The sequence below is a fragment of the Sparus aurata genome, chromosome 3 (genome assembly GCF_900880675.1).
Source record: "Sparus aurata chromosome 3, fSpaAur1.1, whole genome shotgun sequence".
Taxonomy (NCBI): Eukaryota; Metazoa; Chordata; class Actinopteri; order Spariformes; family Sparidae; genus Sparus; species Sparus aurata.
In genome coordinates this window covers 3,023,482-3,038,339 of record NC_044189.1, presented here as the reverse complement: position 1 = coordinate 3,038,339, position 14,858 = coordinate 3,023,482, and the positions used below count along the sequence as shown (strand labels likewise).

General features: G+C 40.3%; 2 gene segments (V, D, J or C); one reads left to right on the top strand and one right to left on the bottom strand.

The window, feature by feature from the left end:
- Positions 1-9,235: 9,235 nt before the first annotated feature.
- On the bottom strand, positions 9,236-10,965 carry LOC115579269 (Ig kappa-b4 chain C region-like; the record flags this gene model as incomplete). The annotated part of the segment is given in 3 exon segments: positions 9,236-9,567; positions 10,441-10,461; positions 10,935-10,965. Coding segments are annotated over 3 exon segments (384 nt in total), but the record flags the coding sequence as incomplete, so codon positions are not given.
- Positions 10,966-11,196: 231 nt separating this feature from the next.
- LOC115579267 (Ig kappa chain V region 3547-like) lies at positions 11,197-11,693 on the top strand. The segment is given in 2 exon segments: positions 11,197-11,248; positions 11,356-11,693. Coding segments are annotated over 2 exon segments (390 nt in total).
- The last annotated feature ends 3,165 nt before the right edge of the window (positions 11,694-14,858 follow it).

Below are 14,858 nucleotides of genomic sequence, written 5' to 3'. Positions count from 1 at the left end.
TCTCCTCAGGCCAAGCGCTCCTACTCCATGGAACATTTCCACTGGGTGGAAGTCAACACCTCCAATGCCGTGGAGTAAGAGTCAGCCTCGAGTTTCCAAGGTGAGATGAAGAGTTAGTGATTAAGATGTTCCTGACTCCTTTGAATATTAACTTGTTTCTCTGAATACCACCACCTGTAATTTTATTCTTGGATGTATCAGACAAAACTCATGGGGAGGGTTGAGGTTGACATAACTGAAGCATTTCCATAGAGAGCCACTTTGCATCAGCAGCACCATGCTCCAGTGCTCTGGGAGAGTTTATAGTCCTGAGAGTTGAACACTGGATGACTGACAGCTGTCCTTCATGACAACAGAAGACACAGTAATCCTCCTCATCAAAAACATGACTTTGATCTGCGTCATCATCTGGACTCTCCTCTGCTGCTGCTTCACAGGTAAAGTCCAGAGAATCAAACTCCTCTCCTCTATCAACATCCGTCCCTCTGAAATGAAGCCCACAAAACCATGACGCTGCTTTATGTTTTTGTCTCTGTGTCCTCAGAGTCCAGAGGTCAGATCACAGTGAGTCAGCCTGGAGCAGTGAGCTCTGCTCTGGGAGGCTCCGTCACCATCAACTGTCGGACAAATCAGAGGGTTTATGTTTTTGGCAGCATCCACGTTTTATCCTGGTACCAACAGAAAGATGGAGCAGCTCCTAAACTTCTCATTTACTATGCTAATAGAAGAGCATCAGGGATTCCAGGTCGTTTTACAGGCAGTGGATCAAACTCTGCCTTCACTCTGACCATCAATGGAGTTCAGGCTGAAGATGCAGCAGTTTACTACTGTATGTGTCGACACGACATCATCACTGAGTATTTGTTCTCTACAGAAACAAACACGGTGTTCACACAGTGAAAAACTGTCGTACAAAAACCTCCCTCAGTCAGACTGAACAGAAACTGAACTGACTGCTGCAGCTGGAAGTTACTGCAGAGACTGATACACTTCACTGAGGACACACACACACACACACACACACACACACACACACACACACCATATGTTCCATCACAGTGTCTCACCTTTCATTTATATCCAATCATAATCCCATGCTCTTCTTTGATTTGCCACATAATTTGGAGGAGCCAAACAAGGACAGTTAATAAAAAACTTCTGGCCCCGTATTCACAAAGAATCTTAAGGCTAAAAGTAGCTCCTAACAGGCAAATTTAGGAGCAACTCCTAAAAATAATGGCCGTGTCAACCATAACTTTAGGACTCCTAATTTTTGAAAATAAGAATCATTCACAAAACATTTTAGGCCTAAAAGTAGCACCTAAGTCTGGGAGACCTTAGAAGTAGTCCAGAGGACGTCTAACTCGCTAAGACCTCGTCACAGCCAAAAGTTTTGAAGACGCTAAATAACAGGGAATTATTAAAATGATGTCGTATGGAAGGGATTGAAGTTGTGGTTGAGTTGGTGCGGGACGCATAATGTCCCCAATCAACCGAAACAATCCAATATCGAGGACACTCCGGTGTTTGGCTACAGGGAAAATGCAGCTCTTCGCACAGGACTAGTATTACCTGGGGACCTCAAGTGATTTAGAAATTAACCGACCACATCCGTGTTTCGTGCGGCGCATTCACACAGGATAAGCGAAGTCTTGGTTTTAACTCGAATTTTCCGACATTACCCCCCAGGTTGATCACACCGGAGCCCTTACTGGAGCAGCACAACTGTTAGATATGGATATTTTTAATATAATAACTGGTGAGCCTGTTGAAAGATGGAAAAATGTTCCTTATCGCATGCTGCCATGCATGTAATCCATCTAATCATCTTTCTTGATTTCGCTCTTCTGATGAGCCTCCTGAATTTGCACCCCAAATGCTGTCAAAGCTTTCATTCATAATTCCCAAAGCAGCCTCCATAATTCTCGACCAGGAAAAAGGCAGAAAAAGGTGTGGAAAACACAAAAAAACCTTAAGAAAAATCCCAAATCACAGAGATGGCGATTAGCACGGGACTAATATTATCACATGACCTCTTTGTTTGGTGAAATATGATAGGTAATTTGCAGTGGAATTTTTAGATTACAAATTACGGACATGGCAGATTCGCACGGGATTAAGATCACAGACGACCTCCACAATTATTACAAATTACTGGAGGTCCCCAGGTTATACTAGTCACGTGCGAATAGGGCTTTTGTGTCAATCGGAAGAAGTTGCATTCCATCTATACACAAATTGTCTTTGACACACGTTACAATATACTGGACATTGTTGTAAAATGGCCCGATTCCCGAATTTTAATGGAGAGTGGTTTGACGCAGCTTTTCGAGCAAATTCACGCTTTTCATTGCAATCTTCGTAGAAAAGCATTGCGTAGCCTAAAAGACTTTTCAGTGGGCTGCCCTGTCACTCAACAACCAATCACCGTTGTCACTGCTTCTAAGTGCGTCCTCATAAAATGACGCCATCCATAGCAACAGAGAGTTACTTCTAGTTTAGGAGTTCAATGTTTTCATAACTAAATGTAGGCCTCAGTGGCTTTGTGAATTACTTTTAAGAAACGACTCCTACATAAAAACTTTTAGTCCGATTTAGGACTACTCCTGACATTAAGATAAAAGTCTTTGTGAATACGGGCCCTGACCTTTAACCCCATCTTGATACTGTATCACATCAGATTAGAACATTTGTTCATTTGAGACAACATGAAGACACAGAGCAGCATCAGAAACAATCCTGATCAAGGTTGGCCCAAAATAAGATGATATCCTCAAATCATAACTGATATAATCTTAAGTAAATAAAATGATGTTCAGTGGAGGAAATGTAAATTTCAACTATGATAACAAAAAAGAATAAAGACAAAATGACAATGTCAATCTCACATTAAAAAGTGAAACAATTGACTGAATGACATAAACAGTCATTTGCATCCATAAAGACTTCATGTCAGTCTGATGAAAGTCCCTTCAAAGACACAAAACTTCATTTTCTCTTTAAATTAATTAAAATGAGACAGACGACATTTTGAATCGTTGTTCAAGTTACATGAACCAAAAAACATATTAAATTGGTGCTTAAAATTTACAAATAAACAAATATAGATCATACTGGAAAGACTATAGATGTCATGACTGTAGATTCTTGTTCATTGTGTTCTTGTGTCTGGTTTTGTCTTTTGGTTTCTTGTATTTGATTTCCGTGTCTTTGTATCTTGTCTTGTGTCTTGTTTTTCCCATGCCCTCATGTGTCCTTTAAGTTCTCCTGTGTTTTTTTCATATGTTCCCTCTGGCTCCCTCTGTCTATTGCTTTGTTCCTTTCATGTTCTCATGTGTTCCTCCCCTTTGTTATCTCACCTGTCGGTCCACCTCACCTGTTCCTCGTCTTGTCATCAGTGTCTGTGTATTTAGTCTCTGTTCCCCTCACTCCTTGTCTGGTCATTGTTCTTGTCAGCCCCTGTCTACGTCCATGTTCTTCATGTTCTTCAAGTCCTGTTTTGTCTTCCCTTTACCCCAGAACCTGACAATAGAAAAATGTCCACAGTCTTAAAACAATGAAAAGGTAATAAGGAAATAATTAAGTTGTTATTTGAGTGACTGTGTACATTAATCTAACAAATGTTCTTCATATATCATATATGTTGAAAAAAAGACATAGACATGTCACATTTATAATGAAATTAACGAGATCTTTATTGTTGTAAAATGTTGAAACAGAAGCAAAAAAAACCCATTAATGTTTAGACATGTTTTGAGAAAGAGAAGGATTATTGCAAGCTACACAAATTATACTTTGAAACTGTGATCAATCTGGAGAAAGAGAAGGAGTTATCACTTCACGCAGATGACGCTCTGATTTTTATTTCTAACACTGAATTATTGTTCTTTTATTTTGATTTATTCATTAAGAAAAAAACAATGTAGGAGACTATGTGGGCCTCCCATGGACGGCACCATAGATATAAATGGAGGGGACTATCACTGCTTGATAATCAAGGTCATTAATCACTGGTGATTAATTTTAAACTTGTAGATGGGGCACCACCTCCATTGTTTGATTTACTGAAATAGGCTGGAGGGAACTATTCCAAACATCTAACTGTACAAGTTTGACTTGGACAGCTAAAGTATCAATTTCAAATCAATTTATTCAATCCCAATATTCTGAAGCAGTGAATTCTTTGCACGTATCCATCGATTCTCCACATTAAAATTAAGTTCCAGACAAAAACAAATGATTATATATGTTTATTGACTTAATAATTTGGGGTAACATAAATTAACTGACAATTTAAGACGAACAACAGATAACAGAAAAGGTAAAGACTGTAATTAGAAATAAATAAATTATGTGACCGTCGGCAGATGGTAAAGTTGAGTAATCTTTTAATACTAATGAGACCCTAACCTCAACTTTCTTAAGTTTAAAAGATATAAGTCAGAACTTTAGACATAAGTCAGAACCTGAGACAGAAGTCAGAACTTTAGACACCACTCATCCTCACGTGTGTGGATCCAGCTGCATGAGGACGTTCAGCCTGTTTTGTCTGGGCGTCAGGAGGCACTGAAGCTTGGTCTCTTTGAGAGTTCTGGGTTGGATCACGGCACAGCGCATCGGTCCAGTAGCCAGAGGGAAGGCCGGTACTCTGTTGAGGAACTCTTGGTTCGAAGGCCCAGCGGGTTTTCCGTGTAGGATACTATGGTATATGGTCCTGATATGGGCAGCACCATAAATATATAATGTAGGAGACACTGCTCACACACTACTTTGATATATATATGATTATTAATCACTAGCAATTAATATTACACTCGTTAAAGAGGCACCACCTCCGTGTTTAGTTATTGGAATAATCCGGAGGACATTATTCCAAACACCTAACTGTACAAGTTGGCTTGGACAGTTAGAGTCCATTCAAAATCAATTTATTCAATATCAATCAATATTCAGTCTCAATATTCTGAAGTAGTGAATTCTTTGCACGTATCCATCGGTTCTCCATATTAAAATTAAGTTCCAGACAAAGACAAACGATTATATGTTTATTGACTAAATAATTTGGGTAAAATAAAAGACATGACAATTTTAGACGAACAACAGATAACAGAAAATGTAAAGACTGTAATTAGGAAAGTAATAAAGTTGTGTGACCGTCGGTAGATGGTAAAGTTAAAGGGTCGGGTTTTTATATATTAAATATTACGGGAGTAATCTTTTAATACTAACGAGACCCTACCTCAACTTTCTTAAGTTCATAGGATAGAGGTTAGAACTTTAGACAGAAGTCAGAACTTTGACTGAAGTCAGAACTTTGACTGAAGTCAGAACTTTAGACAGAAGTCAGAACTTGAGACAGAAGTTAGAACTTTAGACAGAAGTCAGAACTTTAGACACCACTCATTCTCACGTGTGTGGATCCAGCTGTATGAAGACGTTCAGCCTGTTTTGTCTGGGCGTCAGGAGGCACTGAAGCTTTGTCTCTTTGAGAGTTCTGGGTTGGACCACGGCATGGCGCGTCGGTCCAGTAGCCAGAGGAAAGGCCGGTACTCTGTTGAGGAACTCTTGGTCCGGAGGCCCAGCGGGTTTTCCGCCTTGGGAGCGCTGGGGGCAGAGTCGGTCTCGGCTGGGAGCACACAAAGTCTCTTTTTGTTGGAGACTCTTTGCAAGGCTTGCAACGTTCTTCATCAGATGATCACAGTCTTGAAAAAGACTTTTCTTGGTGGTTTCAAATAGTGGTACTCAAGTTCTGATTCTGAAACTAATTCAACTTCTTCTGAATCAGGCGGTGATACTTTAACAGTATAAAATCAATAAAAGAAATAATCTGTTCTATTAAAAACTTGAATAAAAGTAAACACTTAAAGTAGGGATTCAATTTGCTTGTCTTAGCTTGTTGCAAAAATAAAAGTAAAGATTACTTTAATAATAAAAATAAAATAAAAATGAAAACAAAGAAGAGAAGAAAGAAGAAGGAGAAGAAGCAGGGGGAGAAGAGGACAGAGAGAGAGCGTCCGGAGAAGAAGAGAAAGAGAAGAAGTGAAGCAGAGAGTGAGAGAAGAGGAGAGTGTCTGTTTTTATGACCTGCAGCAGGGGCCGGCTGACAGTGTCACCCCTCCTGTGAACTGAGTTGAGGCTTCCAAAAGTTAATCTAACTATACTATTGTATTTAACATTTTGAAATCGTGTTTTAACCTTCCCAAAACTTTACCATCTTAAAAGTCGAATTTTTGCCTTCGTGAAAAGATGCAACATGATAATGATCATTTGTCATTCAAAAGAATTAGAACCTGATTAAGACATGAAGCACTTAAGTATACAACATATAACAATATAGTATACAATACACAGTAGAACCAAGGACTTATACATATTCCTTGTAGTTCTATCTTTAACAAAACATATCAGACATTTAACTGGTAAATAATACAAGTATTACACAAGGAATGATGATCTTCAAATCTCTCCTCCATCGACAAAGGGGAGGGGGTTTCTGTTGACCTCAAACTTGTTGAGTAATAAACTTCATTTGGGCTTCACAATAACATAAGAAAGATCTGTTGAATGACAGATTTTTCTATTTCGGGATCCGTTAAATTTAAGAAATTGAGATGTAGTTTATTTGTTATTTAGGACTTTTGGGTGAGAACAGAAGACTGAAAGGGGGGACTGGTATGTAAGACCCAGGAACAACAACGGTCGTAAATAACAGTTGGACATGTGAGAAGAAGAACACACAGATTAGGTTTCCCATTAAGCCTTCCCCCACTGGAGAATGTTCCAGAGGGAGAGAAACGTAGAGTAAAACATATTAAATCACCACATCTATGTTAGAAACCAGTCCTTCTTCCTTTTGGTGTGACCAAAGAAAACTCCATCGGGCTTGACCTTGTTTGACCTGGGGAAAAGTGGTTCATCTTCTTTGGAGGAAGAGGAACAGACCAGATGTGCTTTGTCGTTGTAAATTACAAAGAAGATCTCTGGTGATCTGTTTATTGCAAGAAAAACAACATCTTCCCACTCTGTGGAGAGGAGAGGAATTTGCCAGGCCAGGATATGGGGCTTTCAGTCCCAAATGCTGGAAAAAGGAGTTGATTTGGGTTAAAGGTAATCATGGCCAAAATGAGACCACTTTAAGATGCAGAGACAGCGGCTTGTGTTCCTGCATCCGCCTTGGGAGCGCTGGGGGCAGAGTCGATCTCGGCTGGGAATACACAATGTCTCTTTTGTTGGAGACTCCTTGCACGGCTTCTGAGGCAGACGATGGACTGCAACGTTCTTCATCAGATGATCACAGTCTTGAAAAAGACTTTTTCTTGATGTTTCAAGGTGGTTCTCAAGTTCTGATCCTTTCACTAATTCAACTTCTTCTGGATCAGGCGGTGATACTTTAACATTATCTTAAAATCAAATCAAAAATCAAAAAGAAAAGAATTTGTTCTATTAAAACTTGGATAAAAGTAAAGCACGAGCGTAGTTTTTCAATTCGCTTTCTTAGAGCTTGTTGCAAAAATTTAAGTAAAGATTACTTTAAAAATAAAATAAGGATAAAAAGCAAAGAGGTGAAGAAAAGAGAAGAGAGAGGGAGAAGAAGACAGAGAAGTCACCCAAAGTCATGACCGAAGTCCGGACCCAAGGTCAGACCGAAGGTAGAGAAACAGAGAGGAGAGAGACTGAGAGAAGAGGTGACTCAAAGTCCTGACTGAAGTCAGGACCCGAAAGGGAATATGAGCTTGAGTGAGTGATATGCAGAGCATTTTCTCTGTTTTTATGAGCTTACAGCAGACTGAACAGGGGTGGAGCTGGCTGACAATGCTCCTTCTGTGTTCGGAGTTTCGACCCACAACACTTTAATCCAAATAAACTATATTGCCTTAATATTTCGAAATCGTGTTTTAACTTCCCAAAAACTTTACCATCTTAAAAGTCGAATTTTTGTCTTCGTTAAAAGATGTAACATAAATATGATCACTTATCATTCAAGAGAATTATAACCTGGTTAAGACATAAAACAATGAAGTATACAACATTAACAATAAAGCATTCAATACACAGTAAGACCAAGGACTTATACATATTCCTTGTAGGTCTATCTTTACAAAACATATCAGACATTTAACCAGTGAATAACACAAGCATTACACGGTGGACAATCATGATATGCAAGTCTGTGCCCATCGCAAAGGTGGGGGCTGGTTTCTTTCAAACCCCAAATTCATTAAGTAATAAACTTCAGTTGGGCTTGACAATAACATGGGAAAGATCTACTGTATGACTTTCTTGGCTGTTTGGGAATCTGATAAAATTAAGAAGATGAAATTGTAGTTAATAGTTATTCAGAACATATTGAAATGTGGATCAGTATTGGGAATGCAGCAAAGATTGGAATGTCACAGACAGGGTCATAAAACGCTTGGCCTGTGAAGGAGGGGGACTGGGTCATCTTTACCCCAACCAACATCAACCCCTACTTCCTGTCATCTGATGTGGAGAGAGAGAGGATTCTATTGTGCTTAGTCGTTAATTAGTGAGAGAAGGTTTCCGATGATCTGTTTATAGCAAGAGCAACACCGTTCTACTCTATAGGGAGAAGAGAATACGTGCTGGACATGGTTTGGCCTGAGGAAGAGTTCATCTTCTTTGTGAGGAGGGATAAGAAGAAGCAAATATTCTGTCAAACAGAAGGCTTTGTTCGTTAAGTTAATCTTGTCTTGTGATTGAGAGGTGAGAGGTCAGAGGACGGGGAAAGGAAGCAGAGCCTCGTGATGGAGACATAAGGGCTGGTGTTCCTACAACAATATGTTTCAGGAACAAAGTATTCTTGTTAAATTGATGATGGTATAAATAACTGGTGAATTTGATATTAACTGCACCTTTTTTATCATGACCAAATTTGATAAGAATACATGAAACAGAAAAGGTTGTCCAATAAAATACATTTTTAAAACTATTCAAAAGTAATCATGGAAAATGGATTTGGTTCTAATGTGACTGTGTGCATTAATCTGACAAATGTTCCTCATATATCATATATGTTGAAAAAGAAGGTCAAAGACACGTCAAATTTATAATAAAGGTAATGAAATGTTTATTGTTGTAAAATGTTGAAACAGAAGCAAGAAGACATGAATGTTGAAACATGTTGAGAGAAAGAGAGAACAGAGAGAGAGCTGAGAGCAGTATGAGAGTAAAACCAGCAGCAGAGTCCCAGTGAGTCAGGTCAGGACTGGGAACACTGGTCTCTCCTCAGTGTCTCTGAGACTGGAGTCTGGGAGCCCTGGGTGGCCTCACAGGTCACAGAGCCCACCTTCCTCCACTGGTCTGCAGGGAGCCTCAGGGTGCTGCTCCAGCTGTAGCGGCCGTCCTTCTCCAGCACCCCGGGGCTCCTGCTCTGCTCCCAGCTGCTGCTGCTGCTGCTGCTGCTGCTGCTGCTGCCGTCCACCTTCCAGGACAGACTCCAGTCTGAGGGGAAGCCCTTGTTGGCCAGACACATGAGCGTGGCCTTCCCCTGCTGCAGCTCCTCACTGGAGGGGGGCAGCACAGTCAGGGTGGGGACGACTCGACCCACTGCAGAGAGAGAGATTAATAAAGTTTATATGAGCTCAACTAAACTCCATCCTGTTGGCTGCAGCAGAGGAGCTTCTAGTTCTGTTGGTCTTCCTCAGATTGGATGAAACTGATCTTGAATGTTTCACTTCCCTCTCTGAGCTCAGTAACCATGGCAACAGATAGGCATCACTGCTGAACCATGACGACAGACAGGTTTCAGTGCTAAAGATAAAAAGTTCAAACTTGCACACTGTAAATCTAGTGCATACTTTATAATTAATAAACTTAACATTCAGAGGTTCATGGTGAAACACACGATGAAGATTGTGAGACTTTTAGTGTTTTAACTCTCTTAAATATTTCTTGTCTTGAGCCAAAACCTCATAAATGATCAAATGTGTTTGTTCTCTTCATGTTGGCAGAAATCATCACTGAACAGTCAGGCTTCATTACTGAAACATTCAGATTCATTCTGTTAACTACTCAACTTATTTTTTAAAACTCATAAAGAAACTTATGGACTGACTTTAAAATAGTTTGTCTGGGAGAAACATGGTGTAATACACATGCACATTAAACACTGAACCAAATGTTACTGACAGAATTATTGAGTCAGAGTTTTGAAACTTTATCTTTTAAACATATTTTCTTCATACAGAGTAATGTTGAGTCGTTGTCTACTAAAAATTGATCAGAATCTTGAAAATTAAAGATGAAGTTTGAGAGGAGTGGATTTCAGTCGAGTTAATGACACTGTGAAGCCTTCAAGAATTATTCTAAATATATCACATTTCAAATATCAGGTAAAGTATTGCTATAGGGTCTACAGCCATGAAGTTCACATAGAAAATATGCAACATTTGTGTTATTAAAGGAGTCAAATGTACTTACAGTTAACATTCAGTCTGGTTCCTCCACCGAACGTGTACCACAGTGATACAAACTCATTGAGCCGCCGTACAAAAACCTCTGACTGTAGAGAGACACGGCTCTCTGACTTTGACACAAACACACTCAACAAACACGCTCCCAGTTTACCCAGTTTATGTAATAGTGGCTGATTTTAATGGTTTAAGTGTTAAACACAAACTCTACATGTAAGAGTATGTATTTGATGTTTTTTTTTTTTGTGGAATGTCAAACTTCCACAATCAAAATTTGTTTGTCTTTGAAACTAATTAAAATGAAGCATTTCAAAGGAAAAGCTTTTTAATGACTCCTGCTAATTGTAACTAATTATAATAACACATGTTCATTGTAGATTATGATTTAACAAAACAAACAATTTTCAATAATTCTGTCAACAATTATGTTGAGTTCTGTCGCAGTTAATTATGAGGATTTCACAAAATACTCTGAAGAAAAGTTGATCATCAACTTCAAACCAAAGACACATACAGATGAGCTCTGACACATTCCTAATCAATAATCTGATCCAGTGATTGATCCATTGATAAGCAGCATGATGAGAGTAATCCAAGTCCCTGTTGGAGTCAGTCAGAGCATTTCCATAGAGAGCCACTTTGCATCAGCAGCACCATGCTCCAGTGCTCTGGGAGAGTTTATAGTCCTGAGAGTTGAACACTGGATGACTGACAGCTGTCCTTCATGACAACAGAAGACACAGAAATCCTCCTCATCAAAAACATGACTTTGATCTGCGTCCTCATCTGGACTCTCCTCTGCTGCTGCTTCACAGGTAAAGTCCAGAGAATCAAACTCCTCTCCTCTATCAACATCTGTCCCTCTGAAATGAAGCCCACAAAACCATGACGCTGCTTTATGTTTTTGTCTCTGTGTCCTCAGAGTCCAGAGGTCAGTTCACAGTGACTCAGCCTGGAGCAGTGAGCTCTGCTCTGGGAGGCTCCGTCACCATCAACTGTAGGACCAGTCGGGACGTTTATTATCGTACTTACGACCCATACCACCGGTTAGCCTGGTACCAACAGAGAGATGGAGAAACTCCAAAGCTTCTTATTAACTCTGCTAGCTATCGAGCATCAGGGATTCCAGATCGATTTACAGGCAGTGGATCAAACTCTGCCTTCACTCTGACCATCAGTGGAGTTCAGGCTGAAGATGCAGCAGTTTACTACTGTCAGAGTTTTCACGTCATCAACAGTCAGTGGGTGTTCACACAGTGAAAAACCGTCGTACAAAAACCTCCCTCAGTCAGACTGAACAGAAACTGAACTGACTGCTGCAGCTGGAAGCTACTGCAGAGACTGATACACTTCACTGAGGACACACACACACACACACAGTTTTATCAAGCAGATTAATAATTTCCTCCATTGATGCTTTAACCATCATTAAAACTGTATCAGTAGAAGTTCAATGATAAACTTCTTTTTGGCAGAAAACCAGGTAATTCCTCCATCACAGCTTCTCACCTTGAAACAAATGAAACAGGACCAGGTCAAACAAACAAAGATTGAACCAGAAACTTAGAGACAGAATTTAATAAGAAGCATGGCACACAACGACAACTAACAGTCTACCATTAATGATTTTCTTACCTGCTCCTGATGTGAAGGCTTTTTCCACACATGGCTAATGGTCAGCAGCATCCTGAATAAAGTTTGGACAGCAGTGTCCTGCTCGTGATATATCAGTTTAGCCAGCAGCAACTAATTTTCAGCTGTGACCTGGAGAGCAGTAAATTCAACCATATGATGAATGCTGATCTACACTTTGTAGATTTGGATCACTCATCTCAATTTCATAGATGTATCATTTAGTATAACTTATACAGAAGTGCAGATTCTTCTACACTTATGATGTAAAAGAACTGACAAAGCAAAGATGAGTAGTTTGAAAACAAGAGGATTCAAGCTAGATACGAGCAAATACCCTCATTGGACAGAATAATGTAGAAATACCAGCCCATCTCTAAAAGCCTGTTACCGTCCCTCTTGTTAGCAAAATTACCAAAAAGCATCCCCCTTGTTAACCTGCCATCACTCTCCATCCGCTAGCAGCAGATAGTGTGTGACAAATCACAAGCGGTCGCGATCAGCTCCAGCGCACAGTGAAGTAAAGACGGGCACGGCGGCTTTGCGATCCAGCTGCCCGGTTTATTTTTTACGAAAGCCGCAGCAAGCTGCACGGAGCAGATCGCACCAGCAGGAAGTCAGTGACACAGGAAAGGCATAAAGCATCGGGTCAATTGTCAAAATAAAACGCCCTGTATAGACTCCCAATTGTGTAAAAACAAAAAAAATGACCAGATCAACAAAAGTTTGCTATTTATATTCTAAACACATAACTTTTTGTTAGCATTTCTAAATATGTTAAGAACATGGTGGCTTATGTTATGTTGCCAATTTTTGTGCTGGTTTATGGTTCAACCATTAATGAGGTAGCTGTTACATTTCCTGACACCAGCTATTTTATCCCCAATTGAAACGCACTCTGCTGGACAAACTATGTCATTACACCAATTTTTAATTACCCCAAGCATATTTTTCTGCATTACACTTTTTAAATACAAGGTTTTAAAATCTTATAAATCAGCCGATAAATCAATAAAGGCAAATACCGATAAGTCGGTCGGGCTCTGCTATTTTGCACAATGTTCAATGTGTGTCCTTCAAGTAATTTAGACAGTAAAATATTCCAAGGGGTCATGTGGGTCATGTAACTTAAAAGAACCCTGCTTGTAGTTTACTGTGAGAAACATGAGAAAACCCTGGCTGAATAAACTCAGTCCACTGCATACAATTTAAAGGTGTATTTACTCATTACTTTAATACAGTTATAACAAGACAATTGTAGTGGGGAGATAAGGAAGATAACTGGATAAAATGGAATTGTAGAATTAGAAATGTCACGGTTATGGTTAAGGCGTCCTGCAATGTCCTTTGGGAGGTGTACACATAGGTGTGTCGCGGCAGGGTGGTGCTCCATTGGACCATCCCCCCTGTTAAAAAATAACAAATCACCTACTGCTGTTACCTGTGTAGTTGGGGTAAATCAAGACCCAGCTAATGTTATAGAATTACAGCGATGTTCTTAATCTCTTCAGTTTGTTTTAGTTTGGAAAAAGCACCTTGGAAACTGATAAATATACAGCTTATTAAGATATGCAAGAACATTTGTCCACCAACACTGAACCCAGAAGAGAAGACTGATGTGAACACTTAGTGGTCAGGAGATAACCTGTTGCAATGCTTTCAATCATATGACATGATCCTCTTCTGTAGATGGAGTTACCCAGTTTTTTTTTTTTTACTCAGTCTTTGAAATGTTACTACATGGACTTGAGACAAAGACATCTGTCCAACTGTAACTGATAAAGACTTCTATGTTTTCTGGATCTGCCCAAAACTTCTGGTAGGAGTTTCATGAGCAAGAGATTTGAGATCCTCAACAACTTTTCCATCCTCTCCTGCAGGAGTGTATAAAGCTCCGTCGCTCTGACTTCATGGCTGAGGCACCCATTGTCCTGGGTGATGCCCAATTCCAACCTCTCCCTCCGTTAGACCCTGAGCCCCTGCATTCCCTCTCTCGCATCTTCCTCCTCCTCTCCTCAGGACAAGCATTCCTACTCCATGGAGAATTCCGCTGGGGGAAGCCTGTCTGGCAGGAGTGGCGGTGGTCAAAGTCTACACCTCCAACACCTGAAAGAAGAGTCAGCCGAGAGTTTTCCCGGAGAGATGAGGAGTTAGTAATTAGATATTCCTGACCTCTGTGAATTAAATTTGTTTCTCTGACTACCACCCACCTGTAATTTTATTCTTGGATGTATCAGACAAAACTCATTGGGAGGGTCCAGGTTGACATAACTGAAGCATTTCCATAGAGAGCCACTTTGCATCAGCAGCACCATGCTCCAGTGCTCTGGGAGAGTTTATAGTCCTGAGAGTTGAACACTGGATGACTGACAGCTGTCCTTCATGACAACAGAAGACACAGAAATCCTCCTCATCAAAAACATGACTTTGATCTGCGTCCTCATCTGGACTCTCCTCTGCTGCTGCTTCACAGGTAAAGTCCAGAGAATCAAACTCCTCTCCTCTATCAACATCCGTCCCTCTGAAATGAAGCCCACAAAACCATGACGCTGCTTTATGTTTTTGTCTCTGTGTCCTCAGAGTCCAGAGGTCAGATCACAGTGACTCAGCCTGGAGCAGTGAGCTCTGCTCCGGGAGGCTCCGTCACCATCAACTGTAGGACCAGTCAGGATGTTTATGGTGGGAGCTATTTAGCCTGGTACCAACAGAGAGATGGAGAAACTCCGAAACTTCTCATATATGCTGCTAGCACTCGGGCATCAGGGATTCCAGGTCGTTTTACAGGCAGTGGAT